We start from the raw sequence: 23,051 nt of genomic DNA, 5'->3' as shown, positions 1-23,051 counted from the left end.
TGGCCAGGGGATGGTCAGCTTTTAGCCTTGCTGTGGTGCTTTTGAGGAGCAAATGTTTGGCCTGTGGTATGCTCCAAACAGCAGGTGATATTAAAACAGTTGGTCCATGGGAAGCAGTTGGGATCTTCCTCGATGTGGGCTAGCCCTGCACCTCAAGATATGACTCCAGTCAAGCACAGAGGCATTGTGGGAAACGCCCCTGGCCCATACGACAGTTTTTTAAACGAATCCGAGCAAAGATATTTTTTATAATCAGTTTTTCTTCACTGTTTACAGATTTTTGATGAATATTAACGGCTATATGAAGAAAACTGAGACCGGTTTACAGTCTTCCCTAGGAGACAAGGTAAATTGTGGTAAAGGGTTTGTCTTCGCTAGAAAAAAAGCTGTGTTCTTAACTCATGTTAGTGAATACGAGGTAAAACCCTCGAGAAAACAGAGTAGTTTTAACATGAGTTAGAATAACAACACCAAGCTCTTTTATGGTGCTTTTTATCTGTAGATCTCAAAGCGCTTTATCCCCATTTTAGAGATGGGAAACTAAGGCACAGAAGAGGGAACATGACTTGTCCAAATTCACCTGGCAGGCCAGGAGCAGAGCCAGAAATAGACTCCAGGTCTGCTAAGTGCCAGTTTAGGCCTCTAACTACTAGGCACCATTGCTTCTCTGCCAAGCCTGGTTGGAAGTCTGGGTATTTTCTCAGGTGGCTAGCCCATGCTGATGCTCATCCTGCCACAGCTTCCCTGCTATTGGTCCCCGTGCTAGCTAGATTAAAGCTAGCTGGGGGGTGCTGTGCGAGCTACTGTCACACACCCCGACTGTGGTGTAGACGCACCCTTATGCCACATCTACACTGGGGAGCTTACAGTGGCGCAGCTGTTCCGATGCAGCTGAGCTGCCATAAGACTGCTCATGTAGCCGCTTCTCCTGACGGGAGGGAGCTATCCGGTGGGCATCATAAAACCATCCCCACAAGCGGTGATAGATATGTCAGCTGGAGACCCTCAGGGGATGTTTTTTTCACACCCCTGAGTTTTGCCAACTTAAGCAGTGGTGTAGACATGACCTGAGTGCCAAGGTGAGAAACGAAAAGACACACACCCTGGCCTTTTTTCCCCTGCTGCCGTTGGCACCTTCTGGGTCCGTGTTTCCTGAACGGTGGGTCCTGACCCACCAATGGGTCGTGGGAAGATTCTAGATGGGTTGAGGGTCCGGTGTGAAAGGGGACCCCAGGGTACGTGCGGGAGGTTGGAGAGCAAGTGTCAGGGATCCATCGGATCAGTGCTAGGCCCCCAGCTTTGGAACGGTCTCTAGGAGGAACCCCTTTGGTGTGCCAGAACCCCACGGGGTCCCACTCCACAGGGTAAGCTACGTGGCCTCACCGCCTCCTTGACTGAACCTCTGGGGCAATAGTCCCCCTACTTCATCCCGTGCGCTCTGCCCAGCAAGTCTAGCTGAGAAAACCTCCTGGTAGAGATTGGCTCACTCTGCAGAGATGAATGCACTTCACCCAGGATTTGCAGTGACACTCAAACAGCTAAGTCAGAACAGCCCAGGAAGTCCTTAGGGCAGCCAGAGAACTGACTCCATGTTGAAGTGCTGTTCTCTCTCCCTCAATTCCCCAGGGAAAGTCCTGGCTCATTCCAGCAGCCACTCCTTTCCCCCCGCCTCTCCAGTTCTTTGTTCTCCAGCTGGGGGATGTTGCCTAGCTGCCCTGCTGAGAGGTGGGAAAATCCATCTCCCTCTGTGCTGGGGGTTGCTAGCATCAACGTCCTGTGATTGGGTTTGCCTGAGAAGATTTTCCGTTGATATGGGGTCAGCCAAGCCTATCCTTCTGTTAATGACCCATTCAGGCTCAGACAGCCAGGCAGCATCCCTACCTACGTCTCTGAGCCTGCCCTGAGAGCAAACAGTTCTTTTCCCCCTGGCTGCACCGCCATGTGAAATATGAGGGAAACTGAGGCACACATCAGCTTCATAAAAATATTACAGAAAATTCCCACTTCATCCCAGCAAGTCCACCCTGTATTCACCCCACAGCAGTGGTTCCTGTCTCATGGGGCTGGGCTCAGTTCCCCCCTGTGGGTGTTGCCACCTGGGGTACGGGGGTCTTGGCCCCGCGCAGGTGGCCAGGCATGTTGGAGGAGTGGCTGAAATTGCGGTGTCAGGGCAGAGGGTGCTGCGGAGGGCGATTGGTGCCCCTTCATTGGGGCGAGGAGAAGGTGGAGGTGGCAACGAAGGAGAAGAAGGATGCTAGTGTATAATTTTGGGGGCCGCCCCTCACAAATTTGGACCCTGTGTGGGTTGCAAAACTTGCCCAAATGCAGTTGGTGGGTGACGGTGGTAGAAAGTTTGGAACTGCTGTTCTAGGTTACAACACTGGTGGAGGTAATGTCACTGTACAGCCCGACCCGTCCCATTTGGTCCACCTTCAATCAAGCCCCCGTGCTGATCCTCGGGGGATTCCACGCTTACAAAATCATTCTGGTTTCAGACTCGGAGTTTGCGGATTTCACTGCAGTGGAGGTAAAGAGAGCTGGGAAGGGGGGGTTGGATCCCTTCAGAAGGCAGCCCAATGGCACGCCTCTGCCAGCTAGGGCTCAATCCCGTTCCCATTGAAGTAGAGGGATGTCACTGCAGATTTACACGGGTGGCAGGCGCAGAGATCAGAATCGGAGTCCTTGTCTGAAAAGTGGCTCCTATGATGATAATGCTGCCATGATGTCATGTGTTTATGTGTATGCTCTGATTTCACAGTCGATCGGCTCAGTTTACAAGAGAGGGAAGGGAAGATAGAAGAAGGAGCCTGGGAGTCAGGACTCCTGGGTTCCATTGCTGCCCCGGGAGGGAGTTTAGTCTAGTGGTGAGTGCAGGGGACAGGGAGTCAGGACTCCTGGGTTCTATTCCCAGATCCAGCGAGGAATGTGGTATTGTGATGAGAGGCGTGTTGTGAAACAGCAGCAACTAGTAAAACAGCAACCTAGCTTCTGGTCTCTTATTTTTGATTTAGCAACAGTAATGTAACATGTATTTATTTTGCCCCTTTCATCCGGAAGCCTATTACACACTTAAATCAATATTCGCCACCAGCTCTGGTTCCAATCTCATTCCCTTCGGTGCAAATGAGGAAATATGCCCCTGCAGTCAGTAACGTTACACTGGCGTGCAGTTGCCATGAGGTCAAAATCTGGCCTTCTGTCTACAGTGATTTCTTCCATGGAAACACGATCATTGCATTGTCAGTGAAACGTCAGGGACCAGATCTTTAGCTGTTGTCAATCAGCAGAGCTCTACTGATCACAGCAGTTTACCCCAGCAGAGAATTTGGCCTCAGGTTGTTTAGTGGAGAAGCTGGGCCAGATCCCAGATTCGGATCTTGCCTCCACTGGACTGAATGCAACAGGAGTGTTTTGCAACAAGTGATTTACAGCAGTAAAAACCAAGGTAGCCAAAAGGAACAGTCAGAAAAATGGTGCATGATCATCTCCCTCAAAAGAAGATTACAGAGCTGGGCAGAGAGAGCGGCAGGTAAACAAGACACAGCTGGTGGGGCAGCTGGAGAAGTCTGGTAGGCCCAAGAACCGTGGGCCAGACCCAGGAAGGGTCCCCAGGGAGAGTGTGCCAAGCTGTGAATTTATTTACAGCAGTGCAAAGTGAGTGTGAAACGCTGCCTTTCGGACCTGGGAATGCCCGCTTGGCACTGGTGTCAATGACAAGGCTGGGGAAGACGGAGGAGCAGGCCCTGGGAGCTTTACCACTAATTGAAATGGGAGCAGGATTGGCCCCTAGCTGAGATCAGGATGGGGCCCGCTGCCCCTCATTTGTCCTCTCTGTGCTTCAGGTGGCGATCGACAGCTGCTGGATTGGGTCCCTGAACTGCCCCCTGTACATGTTCTCCTCCTCCATTTACGATGCCATCGCTATGGAAAGTGTGCTCTTCATCCGTCAGAACCAGCTGGTCTATTACTTCACTGGGAACTATTCGGTCCTTTCTCCTCATGTGCCGGGATCTGGTAAGAGAAGCCAGAGATGGCCAAGACCCATCGGCTTCCCTACCCAGAGGGGAAGGTGATCTAGTGGTTGGGGAACCAGCCTGGGAGGTGGGAAACACCAGTTTAATTCCCTGTTTTGTCACCGAGTTCTTCTGTTACCTGGGGCTTCACTTAGCTTCTCTGGACCTTAGTTCCCCGTCTGCAACACAGGAATGCTAGCATAGGGGTACCTTGAGGATCAGTGCATCAAAGACTGGAGATGCTCAGCTGCCATGGTGATGGGGCCACATGACCTAAGACAGAGTCTCTCTCTTCTCTCTAGGCGTCTGGACCCGTGTGCTGAACGACATCTGCGTGTCACAGTTAAACCCTGTTCATTTCCCCCACAACGGCTCAGAGTATGTGATTGCTGTAGGAGGGGGCATGCACGAAGGAGAATTCTTCCTTGGCACCATTCGCGGTATGACGTGCGGGCCAGATAATTCGCCCCGGGAGCTTTGTTGCTTCACACCAGCTGAGGACCTGATCCAGTGTCCCACAGATTGGCAGCCACCCCCTTAGAATGTTTATTGCTCCAGCCCCTTTGCACGGGCAGCAGCTGGTGCCACATTTAGTGCTGGTGAAGGGAGCTGGACTGATAGCCAGGGGAGAAGAGCCCACCCTGCAGACAAATAAGTGGCAGCTGTTAAAGTTTTGCAACTTGCGTTGCCTGAAGGGCCATATCTGTTATTATTATTGTGTGTAATAGGCCCCTCATTGTGCCAGGTGCTGCACAGACCACATCTGAGATTTGGGCCCCCATCATGCTGGGCACTGCACAGACCCCAACTGAGATCAGGGGCCCGTTGTGCCAGGTGCTGCTCGGACACACATTGAGAGACAAGGCAGACATGGAAGGGACTATTATCCCCACGTTATACGTGGGGAACTGAGGCCCTGGTAGATGCAGCGACTAGCCCAGGGTCAGATCTCCTGAGTCCCAGCCTGAACCAGAAGGCCATCCTTCCTCCTGGTGCCTTAGCTAGGAGGCAGCTAAGGTGCTGAGTAATTGACAGGTACAAGCCAACTGCATGCCAAGGGTGTAGCCATAGGTGGGCGATAGCCCACCCACTTAGCATCCAGACCCACCCCCCAGCCCCGGCTCTGCTCTGGCCCAAGCACTTGACCCGCTCCTCCTACCTGCCCGGTGCTCCAACCGGGGAGCGGGGTCAGGGCACGGGGCCTTGCTCCACACGCCTGGCACTCCTGCCGGGGCTGGGTGGGTGGAGCGGGGCAAGACCCTGCACCCTGGCTAGAATGCCAGGCAGGTGGGCGGAGTGGAGCAAGCCCCTGCGCTCCCACCACGCTCCCTGACAGGAACACTGAGCGGGTGGGGTGCGGGAGCACCCATTTTCCGGGCCCCCGGGTTGGCCCAGTGGCTAATCCGCCACTGGGAGGAGGGCGAGCGAGCGAGCGGGCAGCCGGTGGCGGAAGAGGAGATCTTCAAAAAAGGTAGGCCAGCCACCTAAGGGAGCCGGGAGCCGTGCGTTAGGGTGACCACATAGCAAGTGTGAAAAAACGGGACAGGGGGTGAAGGGTAATAGGTGTCTATACGAGACAAAGCCCCAAATATCAGGACTGTCCCTATAAAATCAGGACCTCTGGTCACCCTACCATGCACGCTGGAGAGCAGTGTCTCTTCTCGGAGCTGCGTGTGCACCCCGGGCCGTGGGGAGCCCCTGGCCAAAGGGTCTATCCATCGCCCCGCGCAAAGCCACCTGCAGGTGGTGGGGGGAAGCGGGCCCCCCATCCCTCCTGCCCTCCCAGCCCCCTATAACTGCTCACCCACCCGAAGTCAGGGCCCACCCAAATATCCCATGCTGGCTACGCCACTTTTGCACGTATGTGTTGGGGGCCACTGGCCTGACTGGCTGAAACCCTGCAGCTCTTTTCTCCCCTCCAGATGGAGTCGTTCAGTTTCCCGAATCACACGCCAAGGGGAGGAAGACAGTGTGCGAATATTTGAAGAGTACGTGCCTTTTGGGTCCTTGTGTTCCTCAGGGTCCCCAGCTGGTATTAATGGGAGCTGCTCCACTGGACTCAGTGGGGCCAGACCCCCAGCATCATGATATATATTGGCTGCAGTGCCATTGAAATAGGCATATTTAGCTTTGTTCTGATTTACACCGGCTGAGGTTCTGGCTCAACGTTTATGTGGTGCTGTGCAAGAGCCTCACAAAATTATAACATTTGGGTCTAGTGGTTGGAGCAGAGGGGGTGGGATTCAGGACCCCTGGGTTCTGTTTCCACCTCTGGAAAGGGAGTGGGGCCTAGTGATTGGAGCAGTGGGGCTGGAAGGCAGTCAGGACTCCTGTGTCAATTCTCAACCCTGCCATTGACTGGCTGTTCGACCTTGGGGTAGAGAGCCTGGCTGTTAAGATCCTGGGGCTGAAGTTCAACAGACTCCCATTGTGATGGGATTAATTGGGGGAGGGAGGGTCTGTTACAGAGAAAAGGCTCAACCATGAATCCCCAAACAAATCCATGAACAAAGGCTCCAGCTCCCAGCTGCAGGAGTAAAAAATTATTTAAACCACAAAATGCGAGCCAGCTCCGCAGCTGCTGCAGCCTCCCTGAATCAGAGGAGCGCACCCTGCCATATCACCCCGGTCAGACACCAGCCAAGCTCCATCCTCCAGCCAGTTAGGTTCTTTGCCCCTCACCGCTCCTATCTGGAGGCTGTTCCCTCCTCAGAGGGTTAGACACCTTCTTCTCATCTCCAGCCTCCTGGACATGTTCTCCTCCTCCATTTCCGATGCCATTGCTACGGAAAGCAATCCAATCCCCTCTCAGGGTTAGTCTACACTGAAAACTTATATCGTCATGGCTCCGTGTGAAAAACCCACACCCCTGAGAGACCTAGTCCAGCTGACCTCTCCCCCAGTGTAGACAGTGCTAGCTCAACGAAAGAATTCTTCGTAGCTGCTGCCTCTGCCGGAGGTGAATTGTATACAGTGATGGGAGAACCCCTCCCATTTTAAGTGTAGACATAGCCTTAGCCTGCCATTTGCCAGGCAAAACAAGCTTTCTCTCCTTTCAAGAGATCGGCTCTCCAGTCCCCTGATCATCCTCGGAGCCCTTCTTCTACACCGGTTCCCATTTGAATCCATCTTTCTTGAGCATGGGGGACCAGAATTGGAGCCAGTATTCCAGATGACCTCACCTGGAACTCTGGCTCCAGTTCTGTGGCACTGGTACAGTGGAACACTGGTGCAATTCTGGAACACTGGTACAATTTTGGAACTCTGGTGCAATTCTGGAACACTGACTCCTCATCTGGAACACTGGTACAATGAAGCAGTGACAGGTTGTACGAGGAGACTGTTGCTTATTCAAAATCATAGCCACAGAAATATTTAGAAAGAGCAGTTTGGAAAGATTTTGCTGGCTCTCTCTTTCTCTCTCTCCACTTTCAGTTTCTTGCATGATCCTCTGGGCCGTCTACATCACGGAAGAGGAGAAGATTGTGCTGCTGGTGGAAGAGAAGAAAAAGAACGAGTCCAGTTACTACATCGTGGCCTACGATCAAGGTCAGGCTGTCGTTCTGTACCGATACAAACGTAAAGCCAGCTGCTGTGAATCAGTGTCAATCCACTGAAGTCCGTGGAGCGACGCTAAGGTTCATGTGTAGGGAATCGGGTCCCTAAGCGGGCTGTGTGGGGGTGGTGTGGGCAGATTGTGTTGTCAGATCCTGCCAGCCCCACTGCTCAGCAGGGAAGGGCCTCAGGAGGGAGTTAGCCCTCGCAGAAGGTGTTGGTTTATCTCAGGTGTGATGGTGATGATCTAATAATGGTGATGATCTATTAACTGGACCATGGAGGAGAACTGAACGGCTCTGGGGCTGCCTTTTCCCACCTAGATTATTGGTTCAGCTCCAGCCAAGGTCAGTAGCAAATGAAAATGATTACTGTCTACTGAATGGCTATCAGCCAGTCCAGCCCCTGGTGAATAACTGTTCCTATCACTGCAAACGGCCCCAGCCTCAGCAGAGAGGCCAAGGACAAAATGGTGACAGGGACTGAACTGCCCATTAGAAGTCATCTTTCTAGGTCAGGACTAAGAGTGTGTCTTCACTGCGACCCAGGGTGTGATTGCAGCTTGGGTAGACATACCTGCGCTAGCTTAACCCATACTAGCATGGCTAAAAATAGCAGTGTACACGTGGAGGCACACATTCCCCATGTGATCTTGGGTGAGTCACCTAGCTGCTCTGTGACTCGGTTTCCCCATCTGCACAGTGGAGATAATAGCACTGCCCTACCTCCCAGGGTGCTGTGGGGCTAAACGCATGAAAGATTGTGATTCTATGGTAACAGGAGGCCATGTACATACAAAGATTTAACAAGATGAGTTCACATAATAAACAGACACTGCTGTAACTCGTCCCATGTTTGTTTGTTCATAGTCAATGCAGCTTTCAGGATGTTGTACCACTTACCTCGCTTCATACCCAAAGGTAAGAACCCACCTTGGAACGTTCTAACAGGCTTTGATCGGAGAGGCAGAGATATCCTGATAGACGCCATAGATTGGAAAGTGCAGCCGGCCCTCCCAGTCCACACCCCCTGCAAACCCAGAGCATGATTGTTCCCTGCAGGGCTCTGCCCAGCCTCTCTCTCAGTCTGTCTATGGCTTTGAAGGGGAGAAGTGCACGAGGGAATTTTTGGAGCGAGACAGCAGGGTCCACATGGAGAGTTAGTGTACAGCAGGCTAGTGGTGGATAGATTTACACCACAAGCTGCCTGTTTGTACTGACAAGCACTTGGTTAAAGCGCATTAAATCCCCGTGCAGATGCTCTGATTCAGAATAAAAGTGGCCTTCATCTGGATTCACTGAACTCACTTCCAAAGTGAAATTAGAGTCAGGCCTGGTCTACACTGCAAATTTTTGTCAACAACTATGCGCTCGGAGATGTGAAAAAATACACTACTATCGTCCCCATAGTGTAGACGTGGCCTCACTTTAATTCAGATTAAGAGCATCTGCACAGGGGCTTCATGCATTTTAACTAATTCACATTGGAAGTTAATTTGGATTAACTTTCCTGATTGTCCCCGTGTAGACAAGCAAAAAAAGGAACTCTTATTCTGGAATGCGTGTCCATGGGGAAATTGACTGGAATTGGCTATTGCAAAATAGCTACCATGTATATACAAGCCCCTCATCTCCCCCTCTGATTATCCCACCTCTACAAGCCTAGTTCACCACTGCGAAACTCCTGCTTTACACCATGTTGACAAAGTTCCACTCATCAAACCAAGAGCAACACAGCAGTGAATCAGAGCCAGCATAGTTACCAGCTTTTGTGTCACAGATCCTAGATTGTGAGCTCTCTGGGCAAGCTTGTCTTCTTTGTTACATGACTGTGTAGCCCCTAGTGCAATGTGGCCCTGATCTCATGGCAGTTCTTAGGTGCTTCTGTAACAGGAATAATGGTGCCTCTTTGACCTGAGCATTAGCCTTGCATAGCTCATTATGAGGAGAAATCAGTGCTAGGAATCAGGTCTGTTCTTGGTGCAACCTTTTTTTTTAGGTTTCAGAGTAGCAGCCGGGTTAGTCTGTATTCGCAAAAAGAACAGGAGGACTTGGGGCACCTTAGAGATTAACCCATTTATTTGAGCATAAGCTTTCGTGAGCTACAGCTCACTTCATCAGATGCATGCAGTGGAAAATACAGTGGGGAGATTTATATACACAGGGAACATGAAACAATGGATGTTACAGTCTGGAGGGTAACACCCATTGTTTCATGTTCTCTATGTAAATAAATTTGTTAGTCTCTAAGGTGCCACAAGTCTTCCTGTTCTTTTTTTTTAGAGTGCCCACAAAATCTAGTTTCCCTGAGCACAGGTGAAACAGACAGCAGCAGGCAGCTTTCCTTGCTCCAAAGTCCACACATCTGCCCCTTCAGCGGGCTCTGTGCCCAAGAATCAGTGTCTCTCTGCTTCCTCCTAATGTTTGTGCTCACAAGTGCTTTGCTTGGTTTTCTCCTCCAACACACAGACTGCAAACTAATCTTCTAGCCCCTGCCTTGGCAGCCAGGCAATCCCCGCCTTTGACCTGCCCCGTGGCTTGGGTGGTCCCTCCCCGTTTGTAGCTCTCTGTTACTTAAAGAGACTCAACTACTGTGTCCATTGAGTCTGAAAGACTGCTTGGCCCTCCTGTTGGCTTTAATGAGGCCCAGGATTGTCTTTAGATCAAAGCCTTACCCCATGCCAGCCATTAGCAACTTTCAGTGTAACAATACCCAGAAATACCCCAATACCAGCAGGACAGTGGGGTGGGAGGAGGTATTGTTTCATGATCTCTGTGTGTATATAATGTCTGCTGCAGTTTCCACGGTATGCATCCGATGAAGTGAGCTGTAGCTCACGAAAGCTCATGCTCAAATAAATTGGTTAGTCTCTAAGGTGCCACAAGTCCTCCTTTTCTTTTTGCGAATACCCAGAAAATCTCCTTGCAGCCTGAACTTTTTCTCTTGCTGCTCTTCTCTGAACTCCGACCTCATGGCTCCTACAGAAGACCCACTCTGACCAGGTTTCTCCCACCTGTCCTTTGCAGACACTGGGAAAGGGTTTGTGATGTTGCTGGGGCTGGAAGAATACACGGATTCCCTGCTGATCCCAAGAGGGCTGTCCTATAACCCATTCAGCACAATCTTCTACATCTGGGGCAATGTTGTATTACAAAGGTGAGAACAAAGTCTGTATCGATCTCTGGTTTTCAGGGAGGCAACTGATGAGTTGGTTCCATGCTTTGCTAGTTTACCAGGCATGATTTTAACACACTCCTTCAGTTATATCAGTCCGCCATTCCCCTGGGCTAATTCAGTCTGCCTACCTTCCATTCCTTTTCCCATTTACATTTTAGAGTTGAACCCACAACTCGGGTACATTTCTAGGCCCAGTTATTACAACCTGCACCATCCACATGCATTAGGAAGTAGGTGCACATGGAACCCAGCTGCAGGACTAGGGTGTTAGGTGGGGCCTCAGAATCACAGTTCGCCCCAGCAGTGCGAAGTGGGTCAGTCAAGTGCCATGCTTGGGTCCTTCAGATGAGATGTTTTAAAAACCAAGGTGAAGACTTTCAAGAGAGGAGTGATTGCAGGGGCCCGGCCGGAGGCACCGTAAAGAGGTCTGATTTTCAGAAAGTGAAACCCCCTCTGCCCTGTGTTTGCTTTGAAAATCAGCCCCAAAACTGGGGCACTCAAAATCACTATTTCAAAGAATCTTGACCCAAAGCTCTGGACCCGATTCTGATCTCAATTGCATCGGTCCACAAGATCCCTCCGGATTTGCACAGCACCCCGAGGATGAAATTCACCTACCGTGCAGAGTGTCAGCACAAAGTATGCACTGCACTTCCAATACGGCTGAAATGGAATTCATGTCCTACCCGAGGCTTTTGCCTGCTCAGGGGGTGGGTTTCACCCTGTGGCGCATTGGCAGAGCTGTGTGGGGAATTACATGACCATTGCAAAACAATCACATTAGAGCTAGTACAAATGTAACAGATCAGGGGACAGACCGGAAGGGCCACTGTCTGCCAGGAGACCCATACCCAGAGACAGGGCCAAATGCAATGGTTTTACTACCAGGCTTTTCACCTCTGGGAGAGAATGAAAGGGGAACGAAAGCAATGGAGTGTAATGTTTCCCGCTTCCCCTGTGCTTTCCATGCAGCTACGACCTGGTTAATTACATTCTTCTCTCCGGCTTCCCACAAGAGTCCCCCATCAGCTACTTCATTCTGTCGTATGTAGGGGAAGTCGTGTTTGTGACAGACTCGGAGGAGGTATGGTGGCGTGACTCTTGGGTGGATCAGGCAGGTGCTTTGTTTGACTGGATGCAGCGTGGCCTAGGGCAGTGGTCTCCAAAGTTTTTGGATCGTGCACCCCCATGGTGCCGCCGAAGAAAGGAGAGGGGAAGACTTACTGCAGGCGTGCCGCTGAAGCAAGAAGAGTGGAAGACCTGCCGTAGGCGTGCCGCTGAAGAAAGAAGACGGGGAGACCTTCCGCAGGCATGCTGCTGGAGGGGAGGACCAGGTGCAGGCGTGCAGAGCTGCCGCCGAAGAAAAAAACAGCGGCGTGCCGTCCGGCGGCGCTCCTCCTGCCGCGCACCCCCGGGATCCTCTGGCGCACCCCACTTTGGAGACCACTGGCCTAGGGGATAGAACGCTGCCCTGGGACTTGGGCAAGCTGGGGTCTATTCCTGGCTCAGCCGCTGAGTGACCTGGAGTGAATAATGTCACCTCTTTGTGTCATAGGATGACAACTAGACCCCTGCAGCTGGCCCGGGCCAGCTGATTCAGGCTCTCGGGGCTCAGACTGGTTCACTGCTGTGTAGATGTCTTGGCTCAGGCTCGAGCCAGCACTGTAGAATCCTGTGAAGTGGGAGGGTCCCAGAGCCTCAGCCCAGTTGTCTACACTGCAATGAAACAGCCCCGTGTGCCCAAGTGAGCTGGCACAGGACAGCCATGGGTTTTTCTTTGCTGTGTAGATGTACCCTCAGTTTCCCCATCTGTAAAATGGGGATAATGGTACTGACTTGCTTTGCGGTCTCCTGATGAGATAGTGGTAGGCAGTGTCATGGATGGCTGCCTTTTTGTGTAGTATCTTTCATCTGAGGATCTCAGGACACTATTCGGTCACTAACGCTGCCTCCTAACCTTTTCGAAGAGCTGCTAAATATTCTTATCCCTGTACGAGTGGTTAAAGTGAAGCACAGAGAGAGCAAAGACCTTGCACACCAGAGGGCACATAGAACCCAGGAGTCCTGTGAGGGGCTGTGCTCACCATTAGACTGCACTCTCTCCCCACTCGAGAGGAACTCTGTGCTGGATGAGTGAGCTCTGTATAAACAGCTGCCACGCTCCATCGCTGCAGAGGTGACAACATCTCAGCAGCAGGGATGTAGCAGCTCCTTTGGAAAGTCCCCTCCAGGGACACCTTCAGAGATTTTTGCTCCCTTTGCCTGCTCTTCACATTTGGCTCCATTTGGCTCTCCAGATCTGGTTTTCTGTGGAAGGCAGCTCGGTCGTCAGTCGGCTTCACCCCTCCGAAGCCTGGGACACGTACCTCAGCCTACAGCTAATGAGAGAGTCAAAGGACTTTAGCTTGAATGAGTCATTTGTGAGCCTCTTCTTTAACAAGGAGGGACTGCAGCAGGTGAGCCCGGGCAGCAGGAGTCACAGGGTGGGCGGGCGCAGGGGGTGGTTAATGGTTTGTAGACTTCTGAATCTAGCCCTGGTCTATAGTGCTGGGAAGCCGTTGACCGCTGCTGATTGGCCAGTGGATTAATGAGCCATCTCAGCCCAGTTTCCAGGGCCAAGCAGCCACAGAATTGGCCCCCTCATTAGCAGACACCCTAGAGATCAAGCTTTCTCCAGGTTACATCTGAAACACGGTGGTGAGTGTGGGGCACCTGCTCTGGGCATAGAGACAGGCCTTCCACCTTCAGGGCTTTACCCTGATCCCAACGTGGAGTAATTCCATTTACATGAATGGGGCTACTCCTGAGTTGCACCCGTGTAAATGAGATCAGAAGCAGGAGGCACTTGCAATGCTCACACAAGGGGGAGCTGCCAAGCCATCCCACCCTTAAGGGGCATGGCCACACAGGTTATGGCTGTGGCCGATCCGGAAGCCAAACGCCGTCCCATTTCCACATGGTTCTGAGCCCTGATTCCCACTTGGATCCAGGGGGCCTCATAACTGCACCTGCCCCATGTAGCCACAAAACCCTCCAGCACAGAAGAACCAGACCCACTTTCCTTCCCACCTGCAGTTCAACCGTAAATTGTCAGGCTCAAGCTGACATGGTGCAGCTAGATCTGTTGGTATTTAACAAGGTACCACATGCTCCCCGGGCTGTGCTGAGCATCCTTTGCTCCCACTCTAGATGAAGAAAATGACCCCCAACCAGGTCTGACCCGAGCAGCCAGGTAAAAATTCCAGGTGTCCTGGCTTGTTCCAATTAGCAGGAGAAATTGGCGCTAGTCGAGCTTTGTCTTTGCAGCAAGTTCGTTCATTTGCACGGAACGCACAAAGGCCTTGTTTCCTTGAACACCGTAGGAAACAACCAACAGGAGACCCAGGCTTCTTTCCAGCCCGCACCCAGTCCCCGCGCAGCTTTCTCTCAGGACCCCCTTACCAGCTTGTTCCAGTCCGCCTGGCTTTCTCTCACTGCGTCAGCTCTTGTCCTGGGCCTCTCTCATGCACACACACAGCAAACCAGAGCTACCAAGCAAAGCCCTTACCCCTGCATTTGAAACTCCTCCTCCTTGGGCTACATCGGGGTCGGCAACCTTTCAGAAGTGGTGGGCCGAGTCTTCATTTATTCACTCTAATTTAAGGTTTTGTGTGCCAGTCATACATTTTAACGTTTTTAGGAGGTCTCTTTCTATAAGTCTATAATATATAACTAAACTATTGTATGTAAAGTAAATAAAGTTTTTAAAATGTTTAAGAAGCTTCATTTAAAATTAAATTAAAAGGCAGAGCCCCCCAGACCGGTGGCCAGGACCCAGGCAGTGTGAGTGCCCTGGAAATCAGCTCGCTTGCTGCCTTTGGCAACATGCCATAGGTTGCCTACTCCTGAGCTACATGATTCAGTTTCTCTTCAGCTTTTCCATGGGTGCTACTGTTTATTTATTTATTTGTATTGCGTAGCCCCAAGGCTCCCAGTCACAGGCAAGGACCAGGACAAAAAGACAGAAAACAAGAGGCAACACATGGGTGTTAGTTTCAGCTGCCAGCTGGCAATGGCTTCTTTCCTCTTCTCCTGAATAGCGGGGGTTGAACTCCACCTGTCCCCGGTGTTTTCTGCTCTTGCCTCTCCTTTCAGCTGGTTTACATAATGGATGGACAAGGGGAGGGAAAGCTGATCAAGAGGAACTTCCCTCTCCATTACATACTGTCGTACCAGCTCCTCATCGTCAATCAGTACCGTTCGGTGTATTTCCAGTGAGTAGTGGCAAAAGACGGGCTTTACAAAGGAGAGCACTCTCCTTACCCTGTTTTACAGAGGAGGGAACTGAGGCACAGAGCAGGGATGGGACTAGCCCGCGGTCACCGAGCAAAGCAGCGGCAGATCCGGGAATAGAAACCAAATCTGCCAAGCATAGGCGCCAACTCCGTGGGTGCTCCGGGGCTGGAACACTCATGGGGGAAAATGGTGTCTGCCGCGCACTGGCAGGCCCCGCCGATCAGTGCCTCCCTCTCTCTCCCCGCACCTACCATCTGCTGCCATCAGCTGTTTCGTGGCGTGCAGGAGGCTTGGGGAGGGTGGGGAAGGAGCGAGGGCGTGGTGCGCTGGGGGAAGGGGGCGGAACGGGACGGACGGGAAGAGGCAGGGCGGGACGGGAGCGGGAAGAGGGGGGTGGGGGCAGGGCCTTGGAGGAAGGGATGCTGTGGGGGCAGGGTCTGGGGCAAAGCCAGGGGTCGAGCACCCTCCGGCACATGAGAAAGTTGGCACCTGTGCTCCCAAGTCCAGATCCAGTGCTCTACCTGCTAGGCAGCACTGTGTCCCTTGGATTGAGATCCTAGGGGCCTGATCCTGCCTTGTGCTCAGCACCTGGGAGTGGTCCCGAGGAGCTCAGAATGCTCAGATCCGGGCAGGATTGGGCCCTGAAGCTGTACACATCAGGCCAGATCATGGGTGCAGCGCCACCTCAAAATTTCCAAGTCAGCCTCAAGGCTTGTTCTGTGTTTAGCCTTGATCCTGCAACTCCCCTTAGCTATTAGCAGTATAGGACGCATGACACACAGCTGAAAGATTCTGATTCCATCCAGCACACAGGCTCCACCCCACCGCCCAGTCCACTGCAACATGCCAGAGCACCGCCACCCTTGTGAAGAACCACTGCATTTTGGTGCCAACCTACACTCTGTTCCTGTCTCCCCGTTTATCCCTCAGCAATGCTCAGTACATCAGGTTCATCCATCCCTGCTCCTTCTCGGTCATGCACCTCGTGGACCTCCCAGCCCCTCAGCGCTTCACCCGGACAGAGCACTATTGCTCCGAACCGCCGGATGTCATGGACAGCACAGGCTTCCACAACAACGTGTCTCTGGCTGTATACCAGGGACTGATCTTCCAGCTGCTCTGGCTGCATGCAGACTATAGCAGGGTGAGTTCTTGTCAGCCCTCAGCTGCGTTCCGGTGATGGGCTGGGAGGAAAGTTCCTTGTCTTGACAGCGCTAGGTAGGAAGGTTGGAAGTTCTGAGATTGGGGCAGAACTAGTGCTGTTTACCCCGGGAAGGAGGTTGTATAACTGCCTTGCTCAGGGATGTGGACTTTCCCGCAAGTAACAGGGACTATCCAAGAAAGATGCGGATAATCCACAACAGGGACACGTAATTTTCAGATGAGAAAATACTGCGTTTTCAGATGACGTGTAATTTAGCACGCCCTTGATTTTCTTTTAGCCTTATGCTGACCCAGTCCATGACCCAACTTGGCGCTGGTGGAAGAACAGAAAGAAATATGCAGTAAGAAAAGATTCTGAACTTTCCTTTTTGACAAAAAAAACCCAACAGATCAAATTAAGGGGCTTGGTTCCTCTTCTAAATTGTGTTGTATTCTTTTCTAAACAGATTTGTAAACTCTGAGAGCCTGGATAGATTTTAGTTTGGGTACCTCCATCCCATCTTCATAAATTCCTCCCCAAAGGTGGGACAGAGAAGGTAGATTGGCCATGTTTCAAAAACAGTTGTAATGAATAAGAACTTTTCTTGCCTGTGGTAGTGAGCCCTGAAAGTCAGAAGGTGGCAGACTTGGGCCTGTAGTAGCCATGGGTTGGAATAAGTCTGTAAGATTATAATCTTCCCTAGGGAATAAATCAGCATTATATATCTGGTGACAGGAAGGAATTTCCCATGCGGTCCCTGCCTCACGGCTCTGCTGCGGCCCTTGATCTCAGAGCTCCCTGTGGCTGCAGGGTTTGCAGTTGCACCGAGCAGGCTCTGGGTCTTGTTGGACCTGAGGAGCTCTGGAGGTGGGAGGAGGAGCCAGTAGCTTCAGCTGTGTGACTCGGGGCAAGCTGAAGGTTGGGCCCAGCAGAAAGGCTGCCAGGAAGCCCCCTCACACTGCTGAGCCTGTAGCAGGTTTCACTTGGAGGCCAGCAGGGCTAATGGGCAAGCCGTGGCTCAACAGTCTTTCCAGCCTCAACGTCCTGGAGCTGGGCTTGTCTGAGGGCCAGCGGACCAACTGACAGTCTGTTCCCTGGATAGACAGGGTGGGGAAGGTAGGGGGACCTGGGACCTCCCCCTCCACCAGGTCTGGGCCCAGGGGAGGGAGGTGTGGAGTGTCTTGATCACTGGTATACCTGGCCAGCCTTCAGAAGAACGGCCATACTGGGTCAGACCAATGGTCCATCTAACCCAGTATCCTGTCTTCTGACAGGTTTCAGAGTAACAGCCGTGTTAGTCTGTATTCACAAAAAGAAAAGGAGTACTTGTGGCACCTTAGAGACTAACCAATTTATTTGAGCATGAGCTTTCGTGAGCTACAGCTCACTTCATCAGATGAAGTGAGCTGTAGCTCACGAAAGCTCATGCTCAAATAAATTGGTTAGTCTCTAAGGTGCCACAAGTACTCCTTTTCTTTTTGTCTTCTGACAGTGGCCAGTGCCAGATGCTTCAAAGGGAATGAACAGAACAGGGCAATAATCGAATGATCCATCCCCTGTCATCCATCCCCAGCTTCTGGCAGCTGGAGGTTTAGGGACACCCAGAGCATGTGATTGCATCCCTCACCATCTTGGCTAAGAACTGCTGCTTAGCCAGGCGGTCCCCAGCCTCTAGCGGTGCATGGCATTCTTCCTTCCTAAGTGCAGGACTCTGCACTTGTCCTTCTTGAACCTCATCAGATTTCTTTTGGCCCAATCCTCCAATTTGTCTAGGTCACTCTGGACCCTATCCCTACCCTCCAGCATATCTACCTCTCCTGCCAGCTTAGTGTCATCTGCGAACTTGCTGAGGGTGCAATCCATCCCATCGTCCAGATAATTGACAAAGATGTTGAAAAAAACCGGCCGCAGGACCGACCCTTGGGGCACTCCACTTAATACCGGCTGCCAACTAGACATCGAGCTGTTGATCACTACCTGTTGAGCTCGTCAATCTAGCCAGCTTTCTATCCACCTTATAGTCCATTCATCCAATCCATACTTCTTGAACTTGCTGGCAAGAATACTGTGGGAGACCGTATCAAAAGCTTTGCTAAAGTCAAGATATATCAAGTCCACCGCTTTGCCCATATCCCATGTCCCCCCCATTCGGGACTCCGGGCTTCTGCTGTGGGGCAGGGCGCACCGGGCTCGCAGCTTCTTTCTTTGTTCTGAACACATGCATTTCAGGTACCAAGGGGCGTGATGGCACTTCCTCACCTTGTACCAGGGTAACGCAATCATATGTCGTGTCCTTTTCCTTTGGGACATGCCGTGGCTGGGTGTGTGCAAATAACTCCCTGCCTGTTACTATGGGAAGAGAGACACAAGGTGGGGGAGGTGATATTGTTTATTGGACGGACTCCTGTCGGTGAGAGAGACACACTTTTGAGCTCATCCAGAGCTCTTCTGCAGGGCTGGGAAACAGACTCTGCGTCACAGCTAAACACACAGCGGAATGGATTGTTTAGCACGGGGGTGGGCAAACTTTTTGGCCCGAGGGCCACATCGGGGTGCGAAATTGTATGGAGGGCTGGGTAGGGAAGGTTGTGCCCCCCCCCAAACAGCCTGGCCTCCGCCCCCTATTTGCCCCCTCCCATTTCCCACCCACTGACTGTCCCCCTCAGAACCCTCGACCCATCCAATCCCCCCTGCTCCTTGTTCCCTGATTGCCCCCTCCTGGGACCCCCCCACTGCGAACCGCCCCCAAGGATCCCAACCCCCCCCCGCTCCCTGTCCCCTGACTGCCCTGACCCCTATCCACACCCCAGCCCCCTGACAGGTCCCCCGGGACTCCCATGCCCTATCCAACCCCCCCCCCCCCCCCCCCGTTCCCTGACAGCCCCAGAACCTCTGCCCCATCCAACCGCCCCCTGCTCCTTGTCCCCTGACTGCCCCCCGGGACCCCTACCCAACCCCGTCACTGCCCCATGCGTGCCGCTGCCCCCTTACCAAGCCGCTCAGAGCGGCAGGAGCTCGCAGCCCCACTGCCCACGTGGTGGCGTGGCTGCAGGGGAGGGGAAACAGTGGAGGAGGGGCCGGGGGCGAGCTTCCCAGGCCAGGAGCTCAAGGGCTGGGCAGGACATTCCCACAGGCTGTAGTTTGCCCACCTCTGGTTTAGCATAAGCAGTTAACACACATTTCAAGTAACCAACGCCCATGTGTCCTGTTCCCAGCCGTTTTCCTATCTGCCTACACTGAAGCTTAATTCAGCTAACGCAAGGTGTTCCGGGAGCGTCCATGAACAGGATTATAGAAAGACATAGGCCAAATTAGGCCATGTCACTGCTCGAAATATACATATAATGTTATACTGATAGTGTGTGCTTAATGCATATTAATAGATTAGGCTTGGTAGAGATTAAATCCGCCTCTCTTTTTTCAGGAGTATTTCTTTTACGTAGCAAGCAACGGCAACTCCTCCGGAGGTGTCTACGTCAACATGGAGAGCTACTTGAAGATCTATGACCTGCAGCCCAATAACGAGCTGCCCAGCAAGATTTACCTGGACAAAAATAACGTCTATTCTTTCTCGGTGTTCCTGAGCGTCAGGTTGACGAGAGAAAGCAGTAAGAGCAGGGGGTCTTGGGAAACGATGTGAAAATAACTGGATTTTAACGGCTAGATGAATTTGCAGGAGATCAGAGGAGCCGGCTTCTCCTGAGTTAGAGCAGAGGGACTGGCCATCAATAATAATAATAATACCTAGCGCTTTTCATCTGTACACCTCAAAGTGCTTCACAAAGGAGGGCGGTAACATTATCCCCATATTTCAGATGGGGAAACCAAGGCACAGAGAGGGGAATGGACTCGTTCAAGGTTACCTCATAGAGCCCAGGTCTCCTGAGTCTCAGTCCTGCCTTCTATCCACTAGGCAAAACTTTCTCCCTTAAGAGGGGTTTCTATTCCCAGCTCTGGGAGTGGAGTGGTGTCTAGTGGTTAGAGCAGGGGAGCTGGGAAACTGGTCTCCTGAGTTCTGTTCCCAGCTCTGGGAAAGCCATGGGGTCAGAACTCCTAGGTTCTAGTCTTAGCAGGGGAGTGGTGTCTAGTGATTAGAGCAGAAGGGACTGGGTAACAGGACTTCTGGGTTCTGTTCCCAACCCTGGGAGGGGAGTGGATCTAGTAGGTTAGAGCAGGGGGGACTGGGAGTTACAAGTCCCCTGTTTTATTCCCAACTGTAGGATGGAAGTGAGGTCTAGTGAAGAGAGCAGGATGTTGGGGCTGTTGCCTTTTCTCAGCCCACATGTCCGGTTTGGGCAGCAGCGTATTGACCTCTATAAGGAGATCTGCTTTGACCTGGAGAGATCCACCTTGAGCGGGAGAGGAGCATTAAATCTTTGGCCTGTTTGATCCTCGCCCTGTTGAGGCCAGTTAGTGCCAATCAAAGTGGTCATTGCTGTGATAGGGACAGTAAACCTCCAACTTAGGGTAGTGGATAGCTTGTGACAAGATTCTGTCACTACCCACCTGGGTGAGATTTGAACCTGTAACCTTCAAGCAAAAGGGTTCCTGTAGTAGGAAGCCACCCACTGCCCTTGCCTTTGAAGATTGCTGATGCGTATCTACCCAGAGGAGCTTCTCTTAACTGTGTCAGTGACTGCATTATAGGTCAAAGGACACTGTGCAAATGCAGCCGATTGCCAATGGATCTGTTTATGGCTAGCGTGATTCAAGGCTTTTCTCTCGTCCTGCAGGGCGGGAAATGCTGGAAGAGAACTCCCTTGATTTTGTGTGGCTCACCATTGTCTTAGCGCATCCGAAGTTTGTGGTTTCACACCTCCACCGGCACTATCTGATCGGCTGGGGCTCCATACTGTATACGGTGAGTACACGGGGCCGGCTACTTTAGAAGGATCCATAGTGCCAGGGTTCTGGTTTTGCAGCTGTTTCCATGCATTTCCCCACCAGCTGTCTTTCAATTTTGGGATGGATTCACCTACTCGGGTAGGTATCACTGGCAACATTCAAGTGTATTGCAAGCAGCCCTTCAAACCACCTCCATCCTGACCTGTAGCAGATCCTACTGTGCCAGTCCTAGGCCTAGATTTTAAAGGCCAGAAAGTACCACTGTGATCATCTGGTCTGACCTCCGGTGTAACACAAGCCAGAGACACCTCCCGCCCCCAGTAATTAATGCAACAAGGCAAGGCCATAACTTCTGTTTGAGATATAGACAGGCATTTAAAAAGATATTCTTGATTTAAAAACATCAGTGATGGAGAATCCACCACATCCTGGGGAAGTTGTTCTAACAGTTGATTACCCTGTTGAAAATTCACATCTTATTTCTAGTCTGATTTTGGCAAACTTTAGTATCCAGATGCTGGCCCTAGCTTGGGCATCTTCTGCTAGATTAAAGAGTCATCTGCCATCAGAAATTTCTTCCCCACATAAGGATTTATAGAGCGTGCAATCAAGCCCTGGGCTGCACACACACTTACTCTGGCTGCAAACTTTTCAGCAAAACCGTTATTTGATGAAAAATGCCGTTTCCCTCCAAATCAAAACACGCATCAATTTCCACAACCTTTCATTTTGAGACAGCCAAAATGAAGCATTTTAATAATATCTCAGCGTCCTGTTGCGACATTTTCAGAACCGAATATTTCCATAGTTTTGGGGTTTTGCGGCGTATCAAAATGGAATTCATTCTTTCGGTTTAAAAAACCCTCATTTAAATAAAAAGATTATAAAATGTCAAAATTGGAATGAACCGTTTTGATTTGATGGGAATGAAACATTAAGATCAAAATGAAATTTTGAATTTTTTTGGTTTCATTCAGGAATGGCAAAAAGGTTGAAATTGTGGAGCTTCCTGTGAACTTGAAATTCCTGTTCCCATCCAGTTCTCATTGAGGCAAACAGTCCCCGAGCTCTGCCAGTGTCCTTCAGTCTTCACCTGAAGCCAGCCCTGCTCTTCCAGGCCTAGGCACCCCCTTGCACATTAGTCCTGGGTCAGTCCACGACAGAGGAATGCCGAAATGCTTCCACTGGGCCCCATCCTCAGGGCTGCTTTGTCTCCTATGGAGCAGGGGTAGTCACAGCACAGTGCGCTCCAGTCACAGCCCTGATCCACCCCCCGTGAGCCCGGGGGGGGCAGGGAATAGCCACAGCACAGTGTGCTCTGACCACATTCCAATCTGCCCCCTATTGGCCTTGGGGAACAGGAGTTGCCACTCCTGAGAAACAAAACTCCAGGACATCCAAACCCTTTCATCTGGGACAGCTACCTCAAAAAAAGGGCCAATCCTGGGAGAACCCGGACAGGTGCCAACTGTACCCTCCATCCATGCCTCCAATCTGTTCCCTACACTGGGGGCTGGGAGCAGGGAGTGTGCAGACCCCAAATATCAGCTCTGTGCCGGCCAGTAAAGGTGCCCTGCATGGGGGGTGATTCTCAGATTGTTCCTGCTCACTTGAAGGCCCCTTTATGCTTCAAGAGAAGCAAGGCCCCAAATGTTGATAAACCCACGACCTTTATTCAGGAGTCTAATCTGTCTCCCAGTGCCCAAAGAGAGTTGGATCAGGCCCTTTCTTCATCAGTTACAGAGCCTGACCAGCACCCTACAAATTCTCCCCGTCAGGTGACCATCAGTGACACCGGACTGTATGCGAAACAAGAGCTGAGTGGGACAAACCTTCTGAGGAGTTCAATGGCTTTAAAGGTAGGCTAAAAGGCTGGCCTGTTGCCCAGCAAGGTAATCGGGAGCAAGGACAGAGCCACCATGTTATTAACTCCTTGGCACAACTAGTTTCATTAGGCATGTCCCTGGGTGGTAACGGATGCCGTGCTGGGAAAATCTGCCAAAGGGGTTAACAAGACATCTAGGAGAGTTTTTTCTTGTTGT

The 23,051-nt window shown here is 51.6% G+C and overlaps 1 protein-coding gene across 1 annotated transcript in view; it reads left to right on the top strand.

Annotated features, from left to right (window-relative positions):
* Positions 1-23,051, top strand: part of CATSPERG (catsper channel auxiliary subunit gamma) — a 43,952-nt gene that overhangs the window by 4,624 nt on the left and 16,277 nt on the right. Inside the window, exons 5-20 of the mRNA XM_077840249.1 lie at positions 277-346; positions 2,372-2,527; positions 3,843-4,014; positions 4,316-4,453; positions 5,936-6,001; positions 7,449-7,562; positions 8,438-8,488; positions 10,595-10,724; positions 11,718-11,829; positions 13,043-13,201; positions 14,880-14,998; positions 15,951-16,164; positions 16,463-16,525; positions 19,589-19,772; positions 20,898-21,025; positions 22,788-22,868. Coding sequence (XP_077696375.1) covers positions 277-346; positions 2,372-2,527; positions 3,843-4,014; positions 4,316-4,453; positions 5,936-6,001; positions 7,449-7,562; positions 8,438-8,488; positions 10,595-10,724; positions 11,718-11,829; positions 13,043-13,201; positions 14,880-14,998; positions 15,951-16,164; positions 16,463-16,525; positions 19,589-19,772; positions 20,898-21,025; positions 22,788-22,868 — 1,957 coding nt within the window. The remainder of the gene's footprint in view (positions 1-276; positions 347-2,371; positions 2,528-3,842; positions 4,015-4,315; positions 4,454-5,935; positions 6,002-7,448; positions 7,563-8,437; positions 8,489-10,594; positions 10,725-11,717; positions 11,830-13,042; positions 13,202-14,879; positions 14,999-15,950; positions 16,165-16,462; positions 16,526-19,588; positions 19,773-20,897; positions 21,026-22,787; positions 22,869-23,051) is intronic.

This window comes from Eretmochelys imbricata, chromosome 23 (assembly GCF_965152235.1).
Source record: "Eretmochelys imbricata isolate rEreImb1 chromosome 23, rEreImb1.hap1, whole genome shotgun sequence".
Taxonomy (NCBI): Eukaryota; Metazoa; Chordata; order Testudines; family Cheloniidae; genus Eretmochelys; species Eretmochelys imbricata.
Note: the sequence above shows the minus strand (reverse complement) of the source record. Positions and strands in the feature narration are given on the sequence as shown.